Genomic DNA, 21,711 nt, shown 5'->3' with positions numbered 1-21,711 from the left:
ATCCCACATTAACAAAAAACAGTAACAGAATGTGTATTTACATAGCACGTATGTGTTTTGTGTATATATTGATATACATACATATATACATATATATAGACAGACAGTAAGCTATAAAAACACAGAGGCATAGGTCTATTAAGTGGGGAAAAGGCTTTGAGGCAAGGGAGTGAAACATTATCCAAAACAAGCCAGACTTCAGCATGTTCCATTAGAGGCGTGATGTGTCCTCCAGTGACCATGGCTAGGGATTAGCTGCGTGTCCTCCTGGAGGGATGGCTTTCCCCAGCTGACAGACCGGAGAGTTCAGCCCTGGTGAGCCGTCTCTGCTGCCACACGGCTGGTGGACAGGACGGAACGTCTGTGCCGATCATTTCTTGTGATCCCAAGTACTCCCCACAGGATGCTTTATTATAAGGAGCAGAAAAATGCATGGCAGCCTCATTCTAGCCGTAAAGACTATGTTTTTGATGAAACGATGTCATAGAAACCCTCTCCTTTTTCTTTCAGCAAAACAACACAAAACCCAGAATTTTGGGAGTGACATTAGCAAGTCATATTTTGCAGCATTGCTTCAGACTGTACTTACTGTATAGTTGTATTTGTTTAAATTTTCAAGATACCTTCACCGTGAGGAGAAATTTGAACTTTTTTTCTTTTTTCAATTAAATCTGAAACTCGGGCAAAATAATTCAGAATTCTTCTCATGGTCTTAGCAGCCATGCACAGTTTGCAAAATACTGTCTTATTTAATATAAAAGAAGTGGTCTAAAGATCTGTCCATTTTTGTATAGACGACTCTAATGAAATTTCCAAGGCATAAATTTGGATATAGAATAAATCACATTTAATCAAATGTAGTCCTGATCTAAAGCAGATTTGATGAGTCTAAATTCTTCAAAAATATCCACCACCTGACTAATTTTGACTCTTCATCCCCACTAAAATCCATGTCTATTTCTATATAAAATTTTAGATTTGTATCTACATCTACCTCCTCTTGCCTGCCTCAGGGACCTTTGTAAAGTGAGACGGCTAGTTGATCCGTTTCCTGCTCAGCTGCATACAGGTAACCTAAGGATAACTTCTCTGATCACCACGGTGCTGGGGCTAGAGAAGAGATTCCCAACGAGCAACATGAGAAAATGGACTTCCCACATGTTTACCATGGATATCTTTTAGTCTGACCAAGTTTAGACAGGCAGATTGTACCTAAAATTACTGGCAATTCATCTTCATTGTTGATGAGCATAATCATGTCTCTGGTGCTATGTCAGCTGCGATTTCATTCCACACGCACCTTCTTACTCATGTTCAAGACTGCCAGTGACGTGGACACAGCTACAGCCATTCCTTTAAAACGTTTTGAGTTTCAGGAAGACTCAGGGCACCACAGAGCTAGGCCGAGGCGAATTATTTTTGACATTTGCAGCAAACGAAAAGTAACTTGGAGAAGAGGCTGTCAATGAGCTGTGCAATGTGGCTGCACGTCTCATGTCTGCATTTCTGCTTCAGAGGGACTGCTCCTAATTAGCACTGATATCACCAAGTACAGTCAGGCATACATGGTATGTAAAGTCAAATATAGTAGCAACTCATTGTTTTCTACCCCACCCGGATGAAAATGTCTTCCCTTTTTACCAGATACTTCTGGACCCAGGCTCCCTGCTCTCACTGTGCATAGAACTACACCGCATGGTGGAAATGTGCAGGTAGAAGTGAGATGTGTGGGATGTTATTACTACAGTGACCTGCGGTGACCTGAATTCAGTCATACCAGTGATTAATTTTTCTTGTACTCACAGAAAGCTGCAAGCTAAAAGCAAGGGGGAACCTCTGTAAAATAACAACGAACACAGCCAGAGGGAAAAGAAAATTGCATCAGACGAATACATTCTAAATGCTGACTCACAGCACCCCACATTTCCTCCCTTGCTGCCTTCAAAACCCTCCCTAATCTCCTCATCCCTTCAGTTTACAGCTCAGTTTAGAGTGCCCGTGAAGTGCCCCCCCAATTCCTTGGCTTTTTGTTTTCCTTCTACTCCTACACTTTCCATTTTTTTCCAATGCCCGCTAAACCATTGTTTTCTCGATCTGTCATCATTACTTCAGACCGTCCCTTAAACATTGGAAGGGGGTCTGTAAAACAACCGCCAAAACCCATATTCACACACTTCCTCCTATCTGCAACTGAGTCAACACAGTCCTGAGCCTAATTTAGTCTACCTTTTACTAACTATAAAGACAGATATTATGAAACTAACTGCATGAAAAAGTCAAATGACACTTTCTTTAGAGAGATTACTTCGACTTTACATTTAAAAGTTCATAAACATGGCTCTAAAGGATGAGGCTTACCTCAGCTTCATTTAGAGAACCCAGACGGCTCCTTTGCAAAGTCTGACTGGGAAACCACCGGATCATTAAAAAAACCCTGAGATTACATGTTCCAGATTTGCAATATCATAAATTGCAAGAAACATAAAGCCTGCTCTAAGCTCTAAGATATGCAACTTAGTTTAATAAAGCACATTATAAAATAACTTACACTGTAATTCACAGCAAATTATGCATTTTAGAATTGCTTCAAAATTCCTTTTTCTAATGAAGCAATATATAAGCAAACAGATATATACTGCAGAATTGACTGGAAAAAAACAAGTAGAAAGTAGAAAGGTGTTTACAGCATTGTTTTCTTGTATTTTCACACATCAGGAAATTGCCATTTTCACCTGAAGGCAGGAAGCACTGGGTATTCTATCGGAACCCTGTCCTGCATGGTCAATGATGTTCTGGGACTTGCATTCCTGTTCAGAGTAACATCAGTTACCAGATACAGAATACTTCCTCATGTTGTTTTGGATATTTACATAGAAGTTTATGAGAAAAAGAAAACTTTACGGATTAAACCTTCCTCTGAAGTATAAGGCACAATCCAGCAGCATGTTCTTATCCCTACAGCTAACACTGTGTTGGGTACTGGCGGTCAAACACAAAGGTATGCTTTGAACTGCCCTGGAACAACCCAGCTGGGAAGAAATTACATTTAATCAAGTATTTAAAAAAAAATACATGTTTTCAAATGTAGGGACCTGCATAGGCTTTATTGGTGCAAGTCATCCAAGTAAGTGGAATTATGTACATGTAAGACAATCTGTGTCAAAGCCAGCAACATGTGCATGCAACGTAAACAGATGTTAACCCATCTGAATCGTTTCACAATGTGGCTACAAATGAGAAGTGCAAACACGAACAGCACAATGCAATCCATTTGGGAAATTAGTTGGAAAATACTAACAACGACTAAATGAAATTTCCCAGCCAAAACACCACCTATTTGAAGGAAGAAAGCAAAGTGAGGACATGGTCCAGAAACCTTCACAGTGGGGAACCTGGAGACACGGAGCACAACCCCTGTCTCATCACCAAGCTCAGAAACATCCTCCGGCCCTAGAACATGGCAGCTAAGAGTCCAGCCACTGCCAGAGCAGCAGCTGCTTTGTACTTCCAGAGCTCAATGTAAATTACCATTCAGATTAATGGTGTTAGATACAGACTGAACTTTTCCACTATGCAATCAACTTGCGAAGGAATTGATTCATACTACATTATAAGAAAGCCATTGTCAGAATAGGGTGATCTCACTAAAAGAACAGAGGTGGAAATCTCAATGATGTAGCATATTTAAGATGCTATTTCCTTGCTTGCAGTCACATGAAATATTATCAGTACTCTTGTAGTTCAAACAAACATCTGAAAAAGATACCATCCATCATCAATTTCCATGAAGGTGTATTACAGAGGACATTGGCAAGTCTTTCTTTAAAAGTCTGTATTTTTACTTGTTTCTAAAATTGGAAAAAAACATACAGAACAAAAATTCTTAAGTAAATGTATTTATTATTATTGGATTTTTTAATGCAGAAATACTGTTATTTCAAGTATAGGCTTACAATCCTGTTTCATCATTCTTTATGCCAAAACAGACAAGAACACTCTGGTCAACTGCATTTTGATCAGGAGAGTCAAACTGTGGTTTCAGATATTTATGCACAAATCTCATTGACAGCAGGATCAATTATATTTGCACATGAAGTGAGAATCTGTCACAAAAAAACACTAAAAATATTAAGAACTCTTTCTATCTAACACCCTTTTTACACAGAAAAGCCACTTGCATACATGGAAAATCTGTCCCAAAAAAACACTAAAAATATTAAGAACTCTTTCTATCTAACACCCTTTTTACACAGAAAAGCCACTTGCATACATGGAAAAAATATATATTCAGGATACGAAGACCAAGTTCTCAAAATCCATGTCACTTTGATTGCTACAACATTAAAATGCAAATTAGTCTTTTAATATGGACAACCAGTTGTGACACAAACAGACACAGCTCTTCCCCCATTCCATAGTTTTAACTATGTATAATTCGGTGAATACAATTTTCAGAACAGACCTCTGTTTCACCTGTCCATTGTTTTAAGAAGTTAAAAGCTTAGTTCTTTATCAATGGTTATGAAGCAATTTTCTATCCTTTCACATTTTATCTGAGTATCAAATACCAAAAGAGTGCTCTTATTTATTTCCAAGAATGCCTTGTGCATTAGCTGGTGCAGCTCAGAGCAGGATATGGATAATGCTGAAAACAACTACTGAAAAATATGGGTTTATGCTGAAAACAATTACTTCTCTTAACTGTAACCTCTTTAGCATGGAATAAGGCAAGCATCAAGGGACATCTGGGCAATAGGAAATGGTTTTGTAGTTGTTAGTAGCATCTTCTTTCTTCCTTTGTACTATTAACAAAAGCTAATGTTAAAGCAGTTATGAAGAGCCAAACGGTTTCTCTACTTCCACTTTAATGATAGGATTTGCCTAAGTAAATGTTACCCTCTGAAAGTGAAATTCACATTTCACAACTCAAAGTTTCAGCCTCCGGACCTACAGCTGGAGGTCTGTCTAAATGCAACAGAGGACACAAACCAAAACCATCTCTTAGTTCTAGGGGTCACCTCACTCAGGGACACCCAACCTGAGCCAGGTCCTAGAGGAATGATGCGCTCACCATCCTGAAATACCGAGGCTGAGTCGGGCGCCAGTTATCAACCAGGGGGAGATCAGGTTCGTTCTCAGCATTCTTGGATAGGCTGCGGAGCTTCGCCATCTGCAGGAGAGCAAAAATCAAAGTGTCCTGATGGAAATCCCTTGGGATCAAATCCACAGCCCAACAATTAAACCAAGGAGGCTGGCCCAGCCCCAGAAGCTGGGGAGAAAGTCTCCTTCAAAGTTGTGAAGATGTCCTTCACCCCATCACCACAAGAACTGTACTCATGTTCTTTTCCTAGCAGTAATATTCTTAGAAATAGTCAAGACAGAAAAAACAGGTCCTATCTGAACAGGATTGTGAAAAGTACTGTCATTTATATACTGTCTACAGAACTGTGTACAGCTACAGAAACTGTGGGAAGTCCTCAGAAAATGCGAATAGGACAGACTATGCCCTAATAAACCTCTCCTATTCTAACCCTGCCTTAGTGTCTGATTGTTAAGAAGTCTCTGGAATTGCAAGGTGTTAAGGCTAAATTATAAACTAATTGTTCATTTCCGTGGTGGGTCTGTAGCAGAGGATATATTCTGCTGCAGTGACACAAAAAAGTCCGTTTTTAATAACAGGAATGTAAATCTGGATAACAACTTGGTCAAGGTTTCAAATGGTTTGTAAACAGGGTCTGCAGCTTGACTCTCCTTGGCCATTTATTTTTTAACCAAGGTATGGTTTTTTTGAGGCATGCCGTAAGAAGAGTTCTGCCCACACTCTTCAAAACTGTATAATGCTCTTCCTCTACTGCTTTCTGGTTTTCAAAGGATGCAACACACATACCCACTTACAGATACATCATGCTCATTTGTTGTCACTGCCATGCACAACATTAGACAGAAAGAGTATCAGCTGTGATTCGGACACTTGACACTTCCCTGTTTGAATGGCTTACCATGAAAAGGATGCATACATTTTCCCATGTGTACACTCAAAAATGTAGCCCCACGCATGGCACGCATCAACTTTGTTTGCAACTAGCTTCAATACGCTGATGTTATCTACCTTTTATGGTACAGAGTTCAAGTCCAATAGAAGCAGAACTTCTGTCTGGGCTGTAAAAGCTGGGTTCACTGTGACTATACTAATTCCAGTTTATGGACTGAGCTAGCTCAGACATCTCAACATTGCTCTTCACTACACGGCTCAGAAAAGCCGGCTATGTCAGTTTGCCTAAACAATAATGAGGTCATATTTATAACCAGTATAATATGCATCAGCTGGATTATTCATCTCAAATTAAATTTCAGATTTCAGATGAAGAATAATTTGTATGGGAATAGTAGGAGATGAAAACAGTTCATCAGTTTTGTTAATACTGATGAAGTACTATTGGAGAAGAGATTGCTGGTTTTTATTATTGTTTGTGGAAGATCTGCCCTACTCAGTAAAAAAAAAAAAAAGCACATATTCAGGCTATAGCTACATAAGGGTGAAAAAATTAGTCTGCAATTGGATAGAGTTATTCCACAGTTAGATTCCTATCCTTTCATTAAAAGTAATCTGAGCAGCTAGGCCACCCACTCTACATCTCACAGGGATTTCTGGTGAATTGATTTTTCCTGCAGAGTACTGATTTGCAGTGACTGCACTTATCGTTGTGGCTAATATACTATTACCATCTGGCTGCAAAAGCATCCAAGTGATCCACTGTAAATGCACACGCACTTAAAATAATTACTGTTAATGAGGCTGCCATGGTAGTACACTTTCTAGGATTAGAAATAATTGGTAACACAATTCTTTTTTATGAATACATTATTTAGACTGCAAGCACTCTGGAGTGAGGAAAGTCTTTCTATTGTATTTGTATACAGTACCTCACATACATTGCTAATTCTGCCTGAAAAGCCGTTATCTCAGGATAAGAACCAATGTCCCATCTATATGCAGTTATTTCCTTTTTACCTTAAATGCTCCATTTTTTCTACAGTAGGGCCAGTTAGAGAACAGTCTGTATGCTTCCCAAAACTCACTAACTTTAGATAAGCTGAAAAAAAGGCTATGACCCAAATACAGCAGTGATCAAAAAGTCTTTTCATGAAGCTAGATCAATGATGTGATTAGTTATTCCTTTGAAAACACATTTTCAATCAGAAATGCTCAGTAATGACTACACTTTTCCCAACAAAATCCATAGCTGATCTTCTGTAATATAAACTTCTAAGCAGATTTATTTTGTGGAAACCAGTCAGACCATATTTGTATTTTTCACACAAGTACCAGCTTCAAAATAGCCCACATATTTTAATTTTCGGATCAGCAAGGAAACAGGAGGCAGATCAATTCAATAAGCTGTGAAAATTAAGCTGTAAGTTATATGAATACATTACCGTATTTCATCTCGTGCCAGCTAAGGTTCCCATCATACCTGAGTTCTATTCTTTAAAAGATAAAGAGCCACATAAATACAAAGTACTAGAAAATAGATTTTTTTTTTGTGATACATGCACATCAATTAATACAATGAAACACCTTATCACCTTGAGAACCTAAAATGAAAAGTTATGTGCCTACATATAATATCCATATAATATGTCAGTCACTTGATTAATGTTCATGTTCTCACTATCCTGGAGTCTTGAAATTTGTGATATCGTATCATTATAGTCTGCTGAGTAGAGGAATAATCTCAGATGAGAAAACTGACTTGTGTGGTACAAGTAGAATAATAGGCTGAAATGTGATGGAAGAGGGCATTCAAATTTCCATAAATGGGATTGAGGGGGAATGAGGGTTAACAAGAAATACTTCTTTATGGTAAGTGACCAGAGAAGGCTTTCGAATTAACAAGAAATTATAGTTATCTGATGCTGCTCCTCTTTGTGAAAATTGAGCTGGTACACCTTCCAGAAACATGGGTATCAAGCACATGATACAATACTGCCGTAATTTTCTTGGTTACGTGATGCCATCTAGAATATGGGGCAGACAGAATCACCAATCCCATTAAATTTGTATTCCAATAAAAGACGTTTTTGAAAGAAGCAAGCTATAAGAGACACATTTGCAAAGTAGAATGTTCAAAGAATTGGAAATGCCTAGCTGCATTAGGTGAGAACACTGGCCTCCTGCTTCATTCAGTGTGCAACGTAGTTAGGGTACGTGATTGTCCCACTGCATTTCATTGCAGATGGTCACTTTTTCACAGCAGCTTTATTTCATAATTTGTCCAGTGATTACCCTCAAACATTCATCATGACAAGCAATGAACACTTTACGTGAGGAATCTTGAAAAAGGTTGAAAAAGTCCTGCATAATCAAAGTTGTTGGTGCAAACCTAACATAAGCTTTAGCTAAATGTGTCAATGTTCTGATTTAAATGGTTGCAGGAGAATACAAGTTAATGGCTTGAGCTTTCCTACATTGGCTCTTGGTGTAATGCAGTGTTTTGAGCTCTGTGTAAAATAAAAGGTATGAGCCACATCCAGCTCCATCCTCTCCTACTAGCAAGAGTTAACATGGTGGGAATGCAGGGACTGGGAAACAAAAAGAGAACTACTCTTTTCTTTAGTTGATGTCGCAAGAGGTCTCTTGCCCACAGGAGCAAGAACTCTCATATATAGTAACTACTGCTTGCTGTCAGTCACACTCCAAACTGCTATAAACTCTTATCATCTACACTATGTTATGATTTTACTGATTTATAAAGCTCTCTGATGTCTGTGGATTCAAACCACCATGATGTCAGACATGGGCTAGGAAACAATGAGCTGTTCCAAGTAGAGAAGGTCATCATCTCTGCTCAATTAGTTAATGTAGGAGTCATACAGAGACAGATAAAGAGATGTGTCTAATAGGTTGATTGCACATATTAGGTTGTAGACTGCAGTCCTTTGAAGATTTTTACAGGTTCCCTATGGAGTCCCAAGGTAGTTTCTAAGGCATTCAGTTCTTCACTGTCCTTTTAATCATGCAATTTCTAACAGAATCCAATGAGCATTTTCCTTGTCAAAAGAGTAAGATCAGGTTATGGCATGTAACTAAAAAGAAGCGGGTAAAATATTATCTATTTGAAGTTTACCTGGTCTGAGCTGACTATGATAGGCTCTCTAAGAACAATCCAGGTGATGCACTCTTCGCAAGGTGGAGTGGTGAAAGACCCATGGTATGTCCAGTAGTCATGAGATTTAGGGAAAAGAACTGAAGGATCAAAGTTTGGAAAAGGAGCTTCTTTCCCCTTTGAAAAAAACACAACAAAGCCAAACAGAAAACTCTTCAACAGCTCTAGTCAAGATTAGGTAAAGATGCAGCTCTGGTATTTTAAGAAACAGAGAGTGACTCTCATACTTCAAAGGTATGATCTAAGGAAACTAAGCACACATCTACACAAGACATAATGATGCAAGGATCAAAGTTTGGAAAAGGAGCTTCTTTCCCCTTTGAAAAAAACACAACAAAGCCAAACAGAAAACTCTTCAACAGCTCTAGTCAAGATTAGGTAAAGATGCAGTTCTGGTATTTTAAGAAACAGAGAGTGACTCTCATACTTCAAAGGTATGATCTAAGGAAACTAAGCACACGTCTACACAAGACATAATGATGCTGTGTAAAGGTAAGTGGACTGAATGACCCTCACAGAGAAGCATGACATGACATACAACTCCATGATGATACTTCTTGTACCTGAGCTAACTCATGTGAAGCAGCATCCAGTACCAATGTGCTTCACTCATTTCTGTGCAGAAATACTCTTCCTTCTGGCCTCCTTTCTTATGGAAATTCTGCCTATCTATTGAATATTGGATTAGGTCACCATATAATGAAATGAGACAGGTACTCTAGATTTATAATACTTGTGCTAATAACAAACAAGACAGCCTATGAAATGTGAGATTCTTACCACATAATGTTATCCGAGACACAGATGCCTAGTCAGTGGCATTTCCAGAGCTCCAGTAGGCAGCCTATTTCAAGACCGAATGGACCAATTTCCAAAGGTGCCTTTCTTTTGTCACTGACCACTGAGGGAATAAGACTCCATGCCTAGTTTTTAGGTGAGTAAAGTTTGGCGACACAACACTCATTTTCACAAAATTGTAAGGCCCGCTAAAGCCAAAGAAGGCTTATATGTAAATGGAAGAAAGGACTTTTCTTGTTAAGGAAAAGCTACCCATGGTTTTATTCACGAGTATAATCTGGCAATGTTGCAGAGCAGAATTTGCAAACTAGAAAGTCATGCCTCTTGATTTTTTTTTGTCCTGAGAATTTGCAGCAATCTTCCTATAATGAGAAGCCCACCATCGTTACCTTTGTTTTGATAGCATTTATTTCTTCCAGAATTCTCTTCATCTCTGGTTTGGGCGTTTTCCCTACCTGTAAAGAAGAAAGCATGAGCTAACCAAAGAGTTCTGCTATATCGTTTTTCTTCTTTCTCCTATTTTTTTATATGTGCATCTAAACATGTATCAACTATAAAATTACAATGCATTAACCCAACCTATCACCCCTGCCAGCTTAGTAAGCTATGTCTTCTGTCTGTACCCTCTGTCTGTACTCCAACAGATACTATGATCCAAATGAGGAAATTATATCAGTACAGAAACTCAGCGTCACGGGTAATTTCACAATAGAGCTATTCCTGCTGACACTGAATTTTAGCCTAACAAAGATAAACAACTCTTCAGGCTCAAGTACAGAATTTGGAAAAAGTTTCCTTCTAGTTTAAAAACCAGATTTCATGGTCAGATCTACAGGTTGCAATCATTGATCTCAACACAGACGTCCATCTTTCTCTCTCTAGTGAATATTAATTAAACAAGAGAGAGCAAAGGCCAATATTTCAGGCTAAGACTGCATGCCTCCAAAAGGATTTTAAAAAAGGATGAGTTACATTGTCTGTGAGCTAGTTTTGCCTGGGAGAAAGTTCATGAAAAGCCTAGGAGCGGTATCTGTCCTTGAAATCAGTCCATGATTAGCACAGAAGACAGCTGACTGCTATTGGTCAGAGGGCCGCTACTGACATTGTGTCCCCAAAGCAGGGGCAAACACATCTGGTTTTACAGCTTCCACCAGCCACATAGTGACAGAATAGCTGCTGGGACAAGTGTGTGTAGTATTGGGTACCGTTTGAAATAACATGACTCATGCTCTATAACTCGAAAAGCATGCATTACTGAAAGTCAAGCCCTTCAACGTGGTACGATTCCTAGAAAATATATTCAGTTTGAAAGTCAAGCCCTTCAACGTGGTACGATCCCTACAAAATATATTCAGTGGGGTTTGCTATTTTAACCCTGTAAGAATAGAAAACTCTATAGTAGCAGGACAAAGAAGGGTTGCATGCTTCTACTTACTTGCAAAAATATGGCCAAAACAGCTATTCCATCAGTTCTTCTCACAGCATCAAGATAATTACTGTATTTGGGATTCCAGTGTAACAAATGTAGCTGGAAACAGAAAAACATGTAAAAAAAAATCCATTATTGAATAGCAAGCCATCAGAGGCTGAATTTAGAGTTCTTCATATACATGAGAGAGCTTGGGACAACAAAGAATGAGGATTAGGCCTTCCAAAACAAAAAGAAAAAAGGGACAGAAATTCATATATGAGTTATATCAGCCATATATTACCATTTAGACTACTATTTGCTTTAAAATAAACTATAAACAACTTAATACAGAAATTGCAAAAAAGAACAGAAATCTCATCTTAAAGCTGAAGAACACAGAAAAGATGCCTAAGTAAGCAGGTAGAACATGCAGTTCCGAAGTCATCTACCGATATGCGATTCATATCCATTCGGCTTTCAAACTGCAGCAATTCTAGCAAAGAATCCATATGAATGCAAGCTCTGTATATTATTAGTCTACAGTTCTGTTCTTCCCTTACAATCCTAAAGTGGTAGAAAATCAAGGTGACACATTCTTCCTCCTTTCTGTCACTACAATTTCATGTTTCTGCTATAATACTGTACTTTCAGGATACTGTTTTAGTAAGTTTGCATTGCTTCTCAGTAATTCAGTCTTGCTGTCCTATGTTTCAAGCCACGTTGGTTTAAGAACAAGGAAACTTTTGTTTCACACAGTATTTTTCTTTTCTTATGCTGTGAGAATTACTTCAACCTGATTCACATTTATAAGAATCAATGGGAGTAAGAATAAAATGTCACAGACAAATAAATAGAAAGAACTCCTTGAAAAGCAGACAAATGATAAATTTTGTCCCACCTGAATGATAATGACAAATGTTATTTTACACCCTATTTTAAAGTAAAAAGTGGTCAGTCTTACCTCTCCTGCATATCTCACTCCATTCACAACATGCTCAGAGCCATGGTCGTCAGACACCCCCCAATGAAAGTGAAGCTGACGCAGCCTATAGACTCCTGGAAGTGGCCCACCTCTCAGCACTGTAATTGATAATCTGCAACAGCATTAGACTCAAGTATCTTCCAATTCTTTTAAAATAAATATATATATATTTTTTACACTATTTACATACATATTTATATATTTACTGTACAGATGCTCTACATTCTGAGAGTAGTGAGTACCTCTTGGAAATCTGCACTGCTTTTAGCAGCACTTCAGGCAACCATCTTCAGCTATATGCACTTACAGGCAGATGAAAATTATTTGTATCTAGGCTTCCATTATAGTCAATAGAGATCATTGTTTTAATTCAGCTGCATAAATGTGCATCTAGTACCTTCTGGGATATTCCAAAGACACCTGGACAGGACTGGAAGATGTGATACAAGATCTGCAGAGTAACTGTACTTTTCTAAAGCAGTATCAGCACGCAAGGTGAAATACATTAGATTATCAAAAATGGCATGAGATGCCTATGTTTGGGTAACTGAAGTAAGCCCCTAATCAGAACAGTCAAGCCTCTAGAGCAATTCTGCTTGCCTTAAGGTAGACACTCAACAGACGGTGACCTGAATTGCTCTCTGGACTCCATTGATTAAGTGTGACTCCATCTCTGTTGACTAGAATGGGAGTTTAGAGACATAACTCACCTACTTTTAAAAGCCCACATAAGAAACCTAAATTTAGACGTCTTAATCCCCCCCCCGAATTCCATCTAATATCTATCTATATCAAAGCACAAAAAAATAGCCATGATTAAGATCAACTACTGAAGGGCTAGATGATAAACAAATTCCCACAAAACACTACAAACTGTGTCTCTTACTGCAGGCTATGACTTATTTGTTTAAAAAGCTATGAAATTACTGATGCTGCTTCTGCTATAATGGCTGCTCCCTCCGGCTGTGGAAGAGGAGAAAGAAAACAGCAAATGAGCCAGAAAAGAAATCACTGAGAACGCAAGCTATTTTCCTAAAGAAAAGTTCAGCCTGTGATGAACAATACTGTGTATTCTAAATAATCGTAACATTTTTACATTATACACCAAATGAAGGTGATGTATTTGAAAAGATCTCACAATAAAAAGGGAAGAACTTCTTCACATTCACCAAATACTAGTTAATATTAAATTCTCATTCACTTTATTTGGAGTTAGAAGCTAAAGCATTCCTATAAACTATTCAGCAGTTCTCAAGAACAGGCCTTTATATGCAAGAGAAAAATATCTTTAAATCTGAAAAGGAATGAAATCCATTATCTTCTCAAGAAACAAAGTACTAAGAGTATTCTTTACTGAACATTAAGAGCAAGCTGTTATTCTCAACAAATTCCTTTTACTTGTTCCCACAGACATTCAGCAGTGTGGCCGATGCAGACACGGTAACAGTAGTAGCTGACAAGGCCATTAATTCTCCATTAAAATAGATCTGTAAGACCAAAGAATCCAGTTTAAGGTAAAAACGTGTCATTATTTCCACTAATGAGCCATCAGCAGACATTTTTGATTGGGCGTTAGGTGAAGCTCATCATCACCTCGTGCCAACACATTCCTGCTTCACTCATCTATAAATAGACAGTAGCTTTTACTTAGCACACTTTAAGCAGACAGAATGATGCAAAGACTAAGATGCCTATAAACCAACATCTCCTGAAGGACAAAAAGGTGTTTTCTTTCTTTTAATTGCAAGTGTGTAGTATAAAACATAGAAATACATGAAATGACAATGTAAGTAAATGCAATTTCCCTATGTCACTAAATGAAGTTTCCCTATACTTTAAAAAAGATAAACAAAACAGTTACAAGAATGAAGTTCCCCAATATCTAAAACATAAAAAATCCCAAACTATGTCTGCATAGCTCAAAGTTAGTAAAAGAAATCTTTATTTTTTTTAAACATGTGGCTTGGAACCTAAATTCTAAAGGGATCTTTATCCTTTTGGGTTTTTGTTTTCAGAAAATACTAACACAAATAAATACACACCCATATAACAGTTAGAAAAAGAATATAAGGTAAAAGTTTATAAAAGAAACTATGGTATCTTTAAATTGTTTTTCACTGGTGTTAAAATATAGCTTTATTTTTATATATTTACATATTTATATGTAACAGGAAATTATTCTAACAATTATTACACAGGAAATGTGCACCTTAAATATCTGAGACTCCCAGTTTTAATGCTGCGATAGCTGTTTTCCTACCACAAAACACTTAAAAAAGGATGCTTTTCTAGAAGGCCCCGTGACCCGCTCTGAGCTTCTACCTTTGACACTGCATGAAACAAAAAGAGCTTTAAAAAAGGAGCCTGCAGGCTCACTCCCTGATATATGGGCAGCCAGCTTTTCTTAGTCCTCTGAAATACTGCGTAATCCTTTTCACATGGCTAGCTGAATGGCTGGACTTACTTCTGAATATTGGAAACGTGGCACTTCTGTTCCTGTTTCTGCTCTGCAGGAAGTAACAGGATGGCCACAGCAAACTTACCAAAATGTAACTCCCTCAAACTTGCTGTCATTAAAGTAACATGGCCCAGCTGCAGGAATATACAAACCATCCCAGGAAGACAAGGGAGAAAAGTATTTACTCCTTTTTGGTGCCTTATCGTTGCAAACTCTCATCCCGTTGCTCAGTGACTGGCTCTTTTTATATGGGTTTGCACATCACCCTCCACCAGTGCCTGACATAAAAATGTCATGTCAGTCTGAAGCTCTTGCTCAAATTCCGTGTCCCCCCCCCTCCACATTGAAGAACGGTCTATCACAGAGCAATCCTACATGGACACACATGTGGACATCAGTTCCAGGTAAAAAAGCTCACCTTTTATTTGATCCATCATAAACTGAGCAGCATGAGACAGAACTGGCTAATAGAAGAATGTTTTTTTTCTACTCTCAAGGTAATCACCAAGGCAGATGTTTGCCCCAGAGAGGGCAAGTGTCCTTGCACAGAAGGATGTAACTAAGGCGAGAAAAAACTCTCTATCTCACTCTGTGTGTTTACACAGCAAAATGAAGGTGTGATGCAGTTTGAGTGGAGATGGCCGCTCCACTCACTTTACTTTAGTTAGCAGGGTGTCCTTAACAACAGAAATGTGACAAGAAGGTTTTGAAATAAGTGCATCCACTTGCTGAGCAGCTTAGGTAGGGGTCTGGTTGTTAATCTGCGCTAATGACAATTGTCATCTATCCTCACTAAGGTAAAACTGGCAAAGTTATGGCTACACAAATGCCTTCCCTTTTTGCTGTGAAGGCATACTGTGAAAGTCAGGTGGAAAAACACAAGGAGCACCAAACAGACTCATGAGGTGAGTTGTGTTTATAAACATGAGAAGAAATAACTGTTCTTACAAGGTTTATGATCCTCATATCCTGCCAAATCCATAAAATGAACTGGTAAACCTCAGTGAAATTAAATTAGTAAGGTATTACTGCATGACAGTGAAAAAGACACATTACTTCTGTTATGCTGCTTTATAACAGAATCTAACAGTGCAGTATAAAACCCACAGCTTTTTAATGACAGTGCCACATTTTAAATGTTATAAAAAAGCCTCTGCTCAAAAGAGGATCTCTGTACTGAAACAGTCTAGCTAACTGCAGGGATAAAATGCGTTTCCTAAAAGCTTTGGGAACCAAAATTTCAGTTCTCACTGAAATTTTCTTTAAGCAAGCACTGAATAGATATGCAGAATTACTTTTGTGTTTGAACTTTGTACTCTTACAGGTAACAGACTGGGAAAGAGAAGTGTCTGACCGAAGTCTGTCAGCATGCCACCCACCCTCACCTGCACTGCAACACACCTTTTCCAGTTTCGTGCCTCTTGATCACAGCCTGTTCATCAGTGAGCTCCCAAATGACCTTTGTTTGTGATCTACGGTAGGGCTGAAATCCCCATCTCCAGGGGCAGAAAAATGACAGTCCACTGCGTAACTGTAGCCTCAGCAGGCCCTTGACTATTCAAGCATTTTTATCTCTAACAATGGAAGTTCAAAGTTAACAGAAACTCAACTCCTAAATTCCCTGTACCCAAGCTCTGCAGTGCTCATATTAACACTCAATACCTTCACGCAGACACTACAAATGACAGATGTGTTAAACACTGAAGGAAGAATTTAACTTTGCTGCCTTTTGGGGTATGTGGTATAGCTATCGATTGGTAGATACCACAGCTACACAAGCACTGGCATTTAGCCGTGCTATTCTTGTAACGGCTACTGGCTTGTTCCAGTGTAAATTCAGTACACAAAATGTCAAGTAACTTTTTGCAGGAATCAACCAAAACTTGAGTGTCTATGGACAGACTTCCCACAGTTTTAATTAAAGTTCCTGGGTTTTGTCCTCATCAGTCAACAAATAAATGTTTATTCACCAGAAGCTGATAATCAAAATCTCATTTGCAAAGATAAGTGAGATTTCCCACGAAGTGGTACTCTAGGAAATGCTGTCCACAAGCACTAGTCATGCTAGCGAGATGAAAAGCAACAGGCTCTCACTACTTACAGTAACTCTCTCTTTAAATTTTTTTTGCATTATCCACTTCCAAAGGCACACATTCCTTTGATAAGAAAGATTCTGCAAACAGCATCAAGGTAACCGGTACTCCAAGCCCTTAATTGTCATCCATCAGAAAGTCAGTAAAAGAAGTAGGAATCTGTTTCGCCGATGAACTCCCATAGAAAGTGCCAAGGAGATAACAAAAACAACAAAGTGAGAAGTTGAAAGAAGGCATCCATTTGACATAGCCTTAGTGTACCTCTCCCCAGCTGCTGTGTCTGGGCTGCAGTACAAGACTTAGGTATCTTTACTGTTTATTAAATGATTGAACACCTTGATCTAACCATCTAACCAAGGTATTATAAAGAAAGCCAAAGAGTCATTAATTGTAAGGAAGTTACAAGCTATATATCTCACACAGCATCATGACAATGGTCCCACCAGTTAGGTGCTCTCAGGACACTTCTCTGGCATGAATATTTTTGGAATTTTAAAAGCAAATGGACTCTGCTAGTAGAAATAAGATTGCAGCCCTAATTCAGAACAAAACCAGAGTCACTGATGGATCTAAAAGAGTATCCGAGTTACCATTCAGGCCAAAAAACATAGCAGTGGTAGGCTGCCAAAGTACCCGAGTTCTGGTATGGGTTTTATTGGGCACAGCCAGCTAGGAGGTTTTGATTTCAGCTCCCAGTTCTTTCCTGGATTTTGAGACTCCAGCCTCCACCTGCAATGATTTTACAGTGCTTAAGGTCCTTCTTCCACATAGGTACAGTAAGACAGGCAACTGAGTCCACAACAATCCATTATCTTGTACGGACAGGCAACAGAGGCATGACACAGCTCCTAAAGCAAGTATCAGTCATCAAAGCCTTCAATTGTATAGCAGATTCTTAAAGTCAACCAGACTTTATAAATAGCTGGAGATAAATTCTCCAATTCCTTCCACTAGACTAACTCCAAAGATAACAGTAATAAGGCCTTTTTCAACATAATACGTGAATTACATTGGATGGCACTTTCCCTGGAAGCTTCTCTCTAATCATTTGAGTTTAAGAAACTGTTCCAATGGTGAATATTCAAAGTATTCCTAGCAGAGAAGACACGATGGAAGTAAAACTTGGAGATATCCGAAGTAATTCATTTTATCACTCACCTTTGCAATTTATTCAGCAATCTATTTCATCCGCCACTAATGAAAATCTAGGTAGAACTACAGATATGGGTATGACCGCTCTAACTGAAAAAGTTAGGAAAATAAAGTAAGCCCTTAGTTTTCTGGTTAACTCAGAACTAATTCAGATAGAGTGATAGATGGAGTGATAGATAGATAGATAGATAGATAGATAGAATGTCTTTGTTCCAAAGGAATAATGCTTCATTCCTATATGAATGCTCTTACATCTGTATGTATTATGCAGCTGGTGTTCCTTTACACAAAAAATGAGTCACTGTACATATCCTAAAAAACTTAAAACATGCTCAAGTCAGTAGGAGTATGCACAGTGGAATTTGCCCTGCAATTAGCATTACATTAGAGAAGGAACACCACCCACAGACTCTGCAGGCAATGATATAACAAAGGAGACATAACAATAAACACTGAATGTTTCTTGCCTTCAAAGAGTTGAGAAATACACCTACTTTTTTTCCAGTGAGTCACTTTTTATTTCTGAGATCAGAACGCAATAGTTACTGAGCAGTTCATCTGAAAAAAAAATTCAGAACATTCCAAAACTTTCTGCTTTTTGTGGCCACAGTGTTGCATCCGTGCTGTGGATTGCTGTGCCTGGATACTCCCTCCCATGCAAAATCTGAGTAATTATAACAATAATTACTTTGACATTTATGCAGAAGATGTAACCATTGATGTATTTGATGCTGTTCCAACAAATACAAAAGATGGTAAAAAATGGTAAGTAATGGTCATGGAGGTCTTCTCATATGCTACAGCTACATCTCTTCACTGATATATCGTGTTATCTGACATCAATAATATATTTATTCAAATAACATTAAAGATTCCCACTTTGCTAGAAAAGTAATCAAACACTTGACTGCATAGTCATTTGTGAGTTTTTACAGTGTATTAGCTAGTCCAGCTTATATACATTTTGATCCTCAGTTTTCATGAAACCCAAGTCATTCATTAAAAATCCATTAAATTAAATCCACGCCCACAGATATTTAAGATCAATCAACCTATTAGTAAAATTAGCAAAATTCCTCCTAGTAATTATAGCTGTCAATCCTAGTTATATTGTAACAGAAATTGGAACTTCTGATGCAGTTAAGAAAGAAGTCTGTACACTGTGGAAGACACACTTTTCAATATTTTACTGAAAATGACATTTCTTTTTCCTTTTCTTACTATTCCATGTGCTACAAATAATAACACAATTCTGTTGACCTTGATACAAGAATAAAGAGTGAGGTATGCATTTCATTTTTCCTTTTTATCGCAGTACTAATGCAATTTCAGACTTCTTTCAGTAACGTTTTTCCCTTTGAAATACAGCCAACAGTATTAACATGAAACGTCAGTGGTTCTGCCAACATAAACTAAATATTTCTAGCACCTGTTAAACAGAACAGACATATCTCTTCAAAATATATAACCCACTAACTCTTAAAAGCTATGCATTATATATGCAGCACATTGTATGTTGTCATAACTACAAGTTGGTAAAAGATTTTGAACATTAAAGCTAAAACACTGGAATTTCTTAGCCCTGTAATCCCTATTAAGACAAAATCTCACGAATGCCAAAGGGAGTTTTAACTGATTAAATACTATCACTTTGTGGCAACATCTGGTTCATTACTTCAGTATCAGAAATTACATGGATACAGTTTTCAAATATTGTAATTCCAGCCATATACACAGTTAAAGATGTTCTGCTGGGCATCTCAAATAGCTCGAATGGAATTCAGTCCTCATATAAAGCCTGGACTCCTTGCTCTTGGAAAGCAAGACAACTGCAATGGCTTTTGCAAGCTCAGAAATTTACCTTACACCTTAATTCATCCTGGACCAAGCTTCTTTGCAGCTCTCTCTATTCCCTAGGATTTTACCTATGGACTTTTAAAGTAGCCCTAGGCCTTTCCCACCAGTTATGCAGGGCGCTGGAGACACAGAAACCTGTACATCACACACAGGCAGTACGCAGAGACCTTCTGACAGGCATGAGCATTCAGAGCACACTGTCTTCCAAGCAACTTGAGAAATAGTCACTGATACATTATGGCAGCTTGAGATGAAAACAAAACTAACCTGATCTATCGAAAGAATCGTCAAATACAACTCTGCAAGTTTTCCCATTATTGAGGATGGTCTTAGCTGCACCAGGATCATAACTAGCAAACCATGGCAGTAGGGAGCGATCGTAATGCACTTCTTTGTTATTGATTTCAATAGGAGACTGATGGCGTCCTTTGGCAATCGGGTAATTTTTGTGCCACTGATCTGGTCCTAGAAAAAAATACAGAGAAATATCGTTAAAACCTTTTCCAGCTAGGTATGAATTATACCTGTGTTACAATAAATGCAAGCTTGGCTTTGCTTAGCTACAGAACATCAATTAAATGTATTAATAAGTAGGTTACTAATTGCCTGTTGTTAGTCATGCCCTATCAAGAGTTTCACTGTATAAAAAGCAATTAGATTATTCTAGCTGGAATACTGGATATTGCAAGTCATTCAACTGGACCTAAACTCTCACAGCAACCTCCGGACTTTAGGAGGAGGACTATTAGGAGACTGACAATGCGCCAAGTAAGGAAACTAGAGGTGTATACTCCAAGTCCAGCAGTGGCTAGAAATATGATGGGATATACCCAAATGATTCAAATGTGGCACCATGTACCCATCTGGAGAGAGAAAAGGCCACTGATACCTGAAGAAGACAGGAATTTGAAACGTGGATTTAATTATCGTCATGGTTTTATCAAGAACTTCATGTCGAAAAAGCCTGACCGAGGCCAAGCTGTTCTTCCTACAGCAGAGGAGAGTGGAGGAACAACAGGCCACCCAGGTTTCCAACCTCTGCAGGTAGGAGGGATCGTGGCTGCACTGCAGATCAGCACTGCTCTTCCTGCATCAAGGCCAGCCTAAAGCTGGATTTTAAAGCTATGCCAAATTTTAAATTATATTAACAGTTGGAAAACTTAACTTAGAGACCTCTGCCACCGCCTCTCCTTCCACCAGCTTTGCCTCTTCCACACCTGCGAGTGACGACCAACCGGCCACGCCACCTGGCTGTGCTGCCACTGCACAGACCCAGGCCCGCCTGGAGCCCATATTCCCCCTCTTCATGCAGGCTCAGGAAGTGGGGCCTCCCGTTTTGCCTGGGTTTTGCTCCCAGACCCGCTGCCTGCAGGGGCGGCGGCCGCAGAGGAGCCGGGCCGGGGCCGCGGCCCCGCGCCCCCACTCACCGTTGTCACTGTCGTAGCCCCACGGGTAGTAGTTGGGGTTGATCATGATGTCGCTACCGCGCCCCGGCGCCGCGTCTTCATGCAGGCTCAGGAAGTGGGGCCTCCCGTTTTGCCTGGGTTTTGCTCCCAGACCCGCTGCCTGCAGGGGCGGCGGCCGCAGAGGAGCCGGGCCGGGGCCGCGGCCCCGCGCCCCCACTCACCGTTGTCACTGTCGTAGCCCCACGGGTAGTAGTTGGGGTTGATCATGATGTCGCTACCGCGCCCCGGCGCCGCGCCTCAGCCTGTCCCGGCGGCTCTGGCAGGACGGTGGCCTCGTCTCACGGCGGCTTTTTATAGACTCCCGCCAACTCCATGCCCTTCCCCGCC

At 39.2% G+C, this 21,711-nt stretch overlaps 1 protein-coding gene across 1 annotated transcript; it reads right to left on the bottom strand.

Annotated features, from left to right (window-relative positions):
• Positions 1 to 5,050: 5,050 nt before the first annotated feature.
• Positions 5,051 to 21,391, bottom strand: LOC103896234 (carbonic anhydrase 3). Its single transcript, XM_009276036.1, has 7 exons — positions 21,346 to 21,391; positions 20,186 to 20,383; positions 12,338 to 12,456; positions 11,401 to 11,493; positions 10,355 to 10,420; positions 9,129 to 9,284; positions 5,051 to 5,170 (listed from the first exon to the last, which is right to left on the bottom strand). Exons 1-7 carry the CDS (start codon positions 21,389 to 21,391, stop codon positions 5,051 to 5,053), a joined length of 798 nt encoding a protein of 265 aa, XP_009274311.1.
• Positions 21,392 to 21,711: the final 320 nt, after the last annotated feature.

The sequence above is a fragment of the Aptenodytes forsteri genome, unplaced genomic scaffold (genome assembly GCF_000699145.1).
Source record: "Aptenodytes forsteri isolate BGI_AS27 unplaced genomic scaffold, ASM69914v1 Scaffold433, whole genome shotgun sequence".
Taxonomy (NCBI): Eukaryota; Metazoa; Chordata; class Aves; order Sphenisciformes; family Spheniscidae; genus Aptenodytes; species Aptenodytes forsteri.
The sequence above is the reverse complement of the archived record's forward strand: the minus strand, read 5'-3'. Positions and strand labels throughout refer to the sequence as shown.

Bases quoted from the DNA above. Each gene is read 5' to 3' on its own strand.
- LOC103896234 (XM_009276036.1), bottom strand. From the start codon at position 21,391: ATGATCAACCCCAACTACTACCCGTGGGGCTACGACAGTGACAACG. The intron at 20,384-21,345 runs GTGAGTGGGGGC...ATTTTTTTCTAG, and splicing joins GGGCTACGACAGTGACAACG to GACCAGATCAGTGGCACAAA. The intron at 9,285-10,354 runs GTAACGATGGTG...TTTTTTTCAAAG, and splicing joins TAAATGCTATCAAAACAAAG to GGGAAAGAAGCTCCTTTTCC.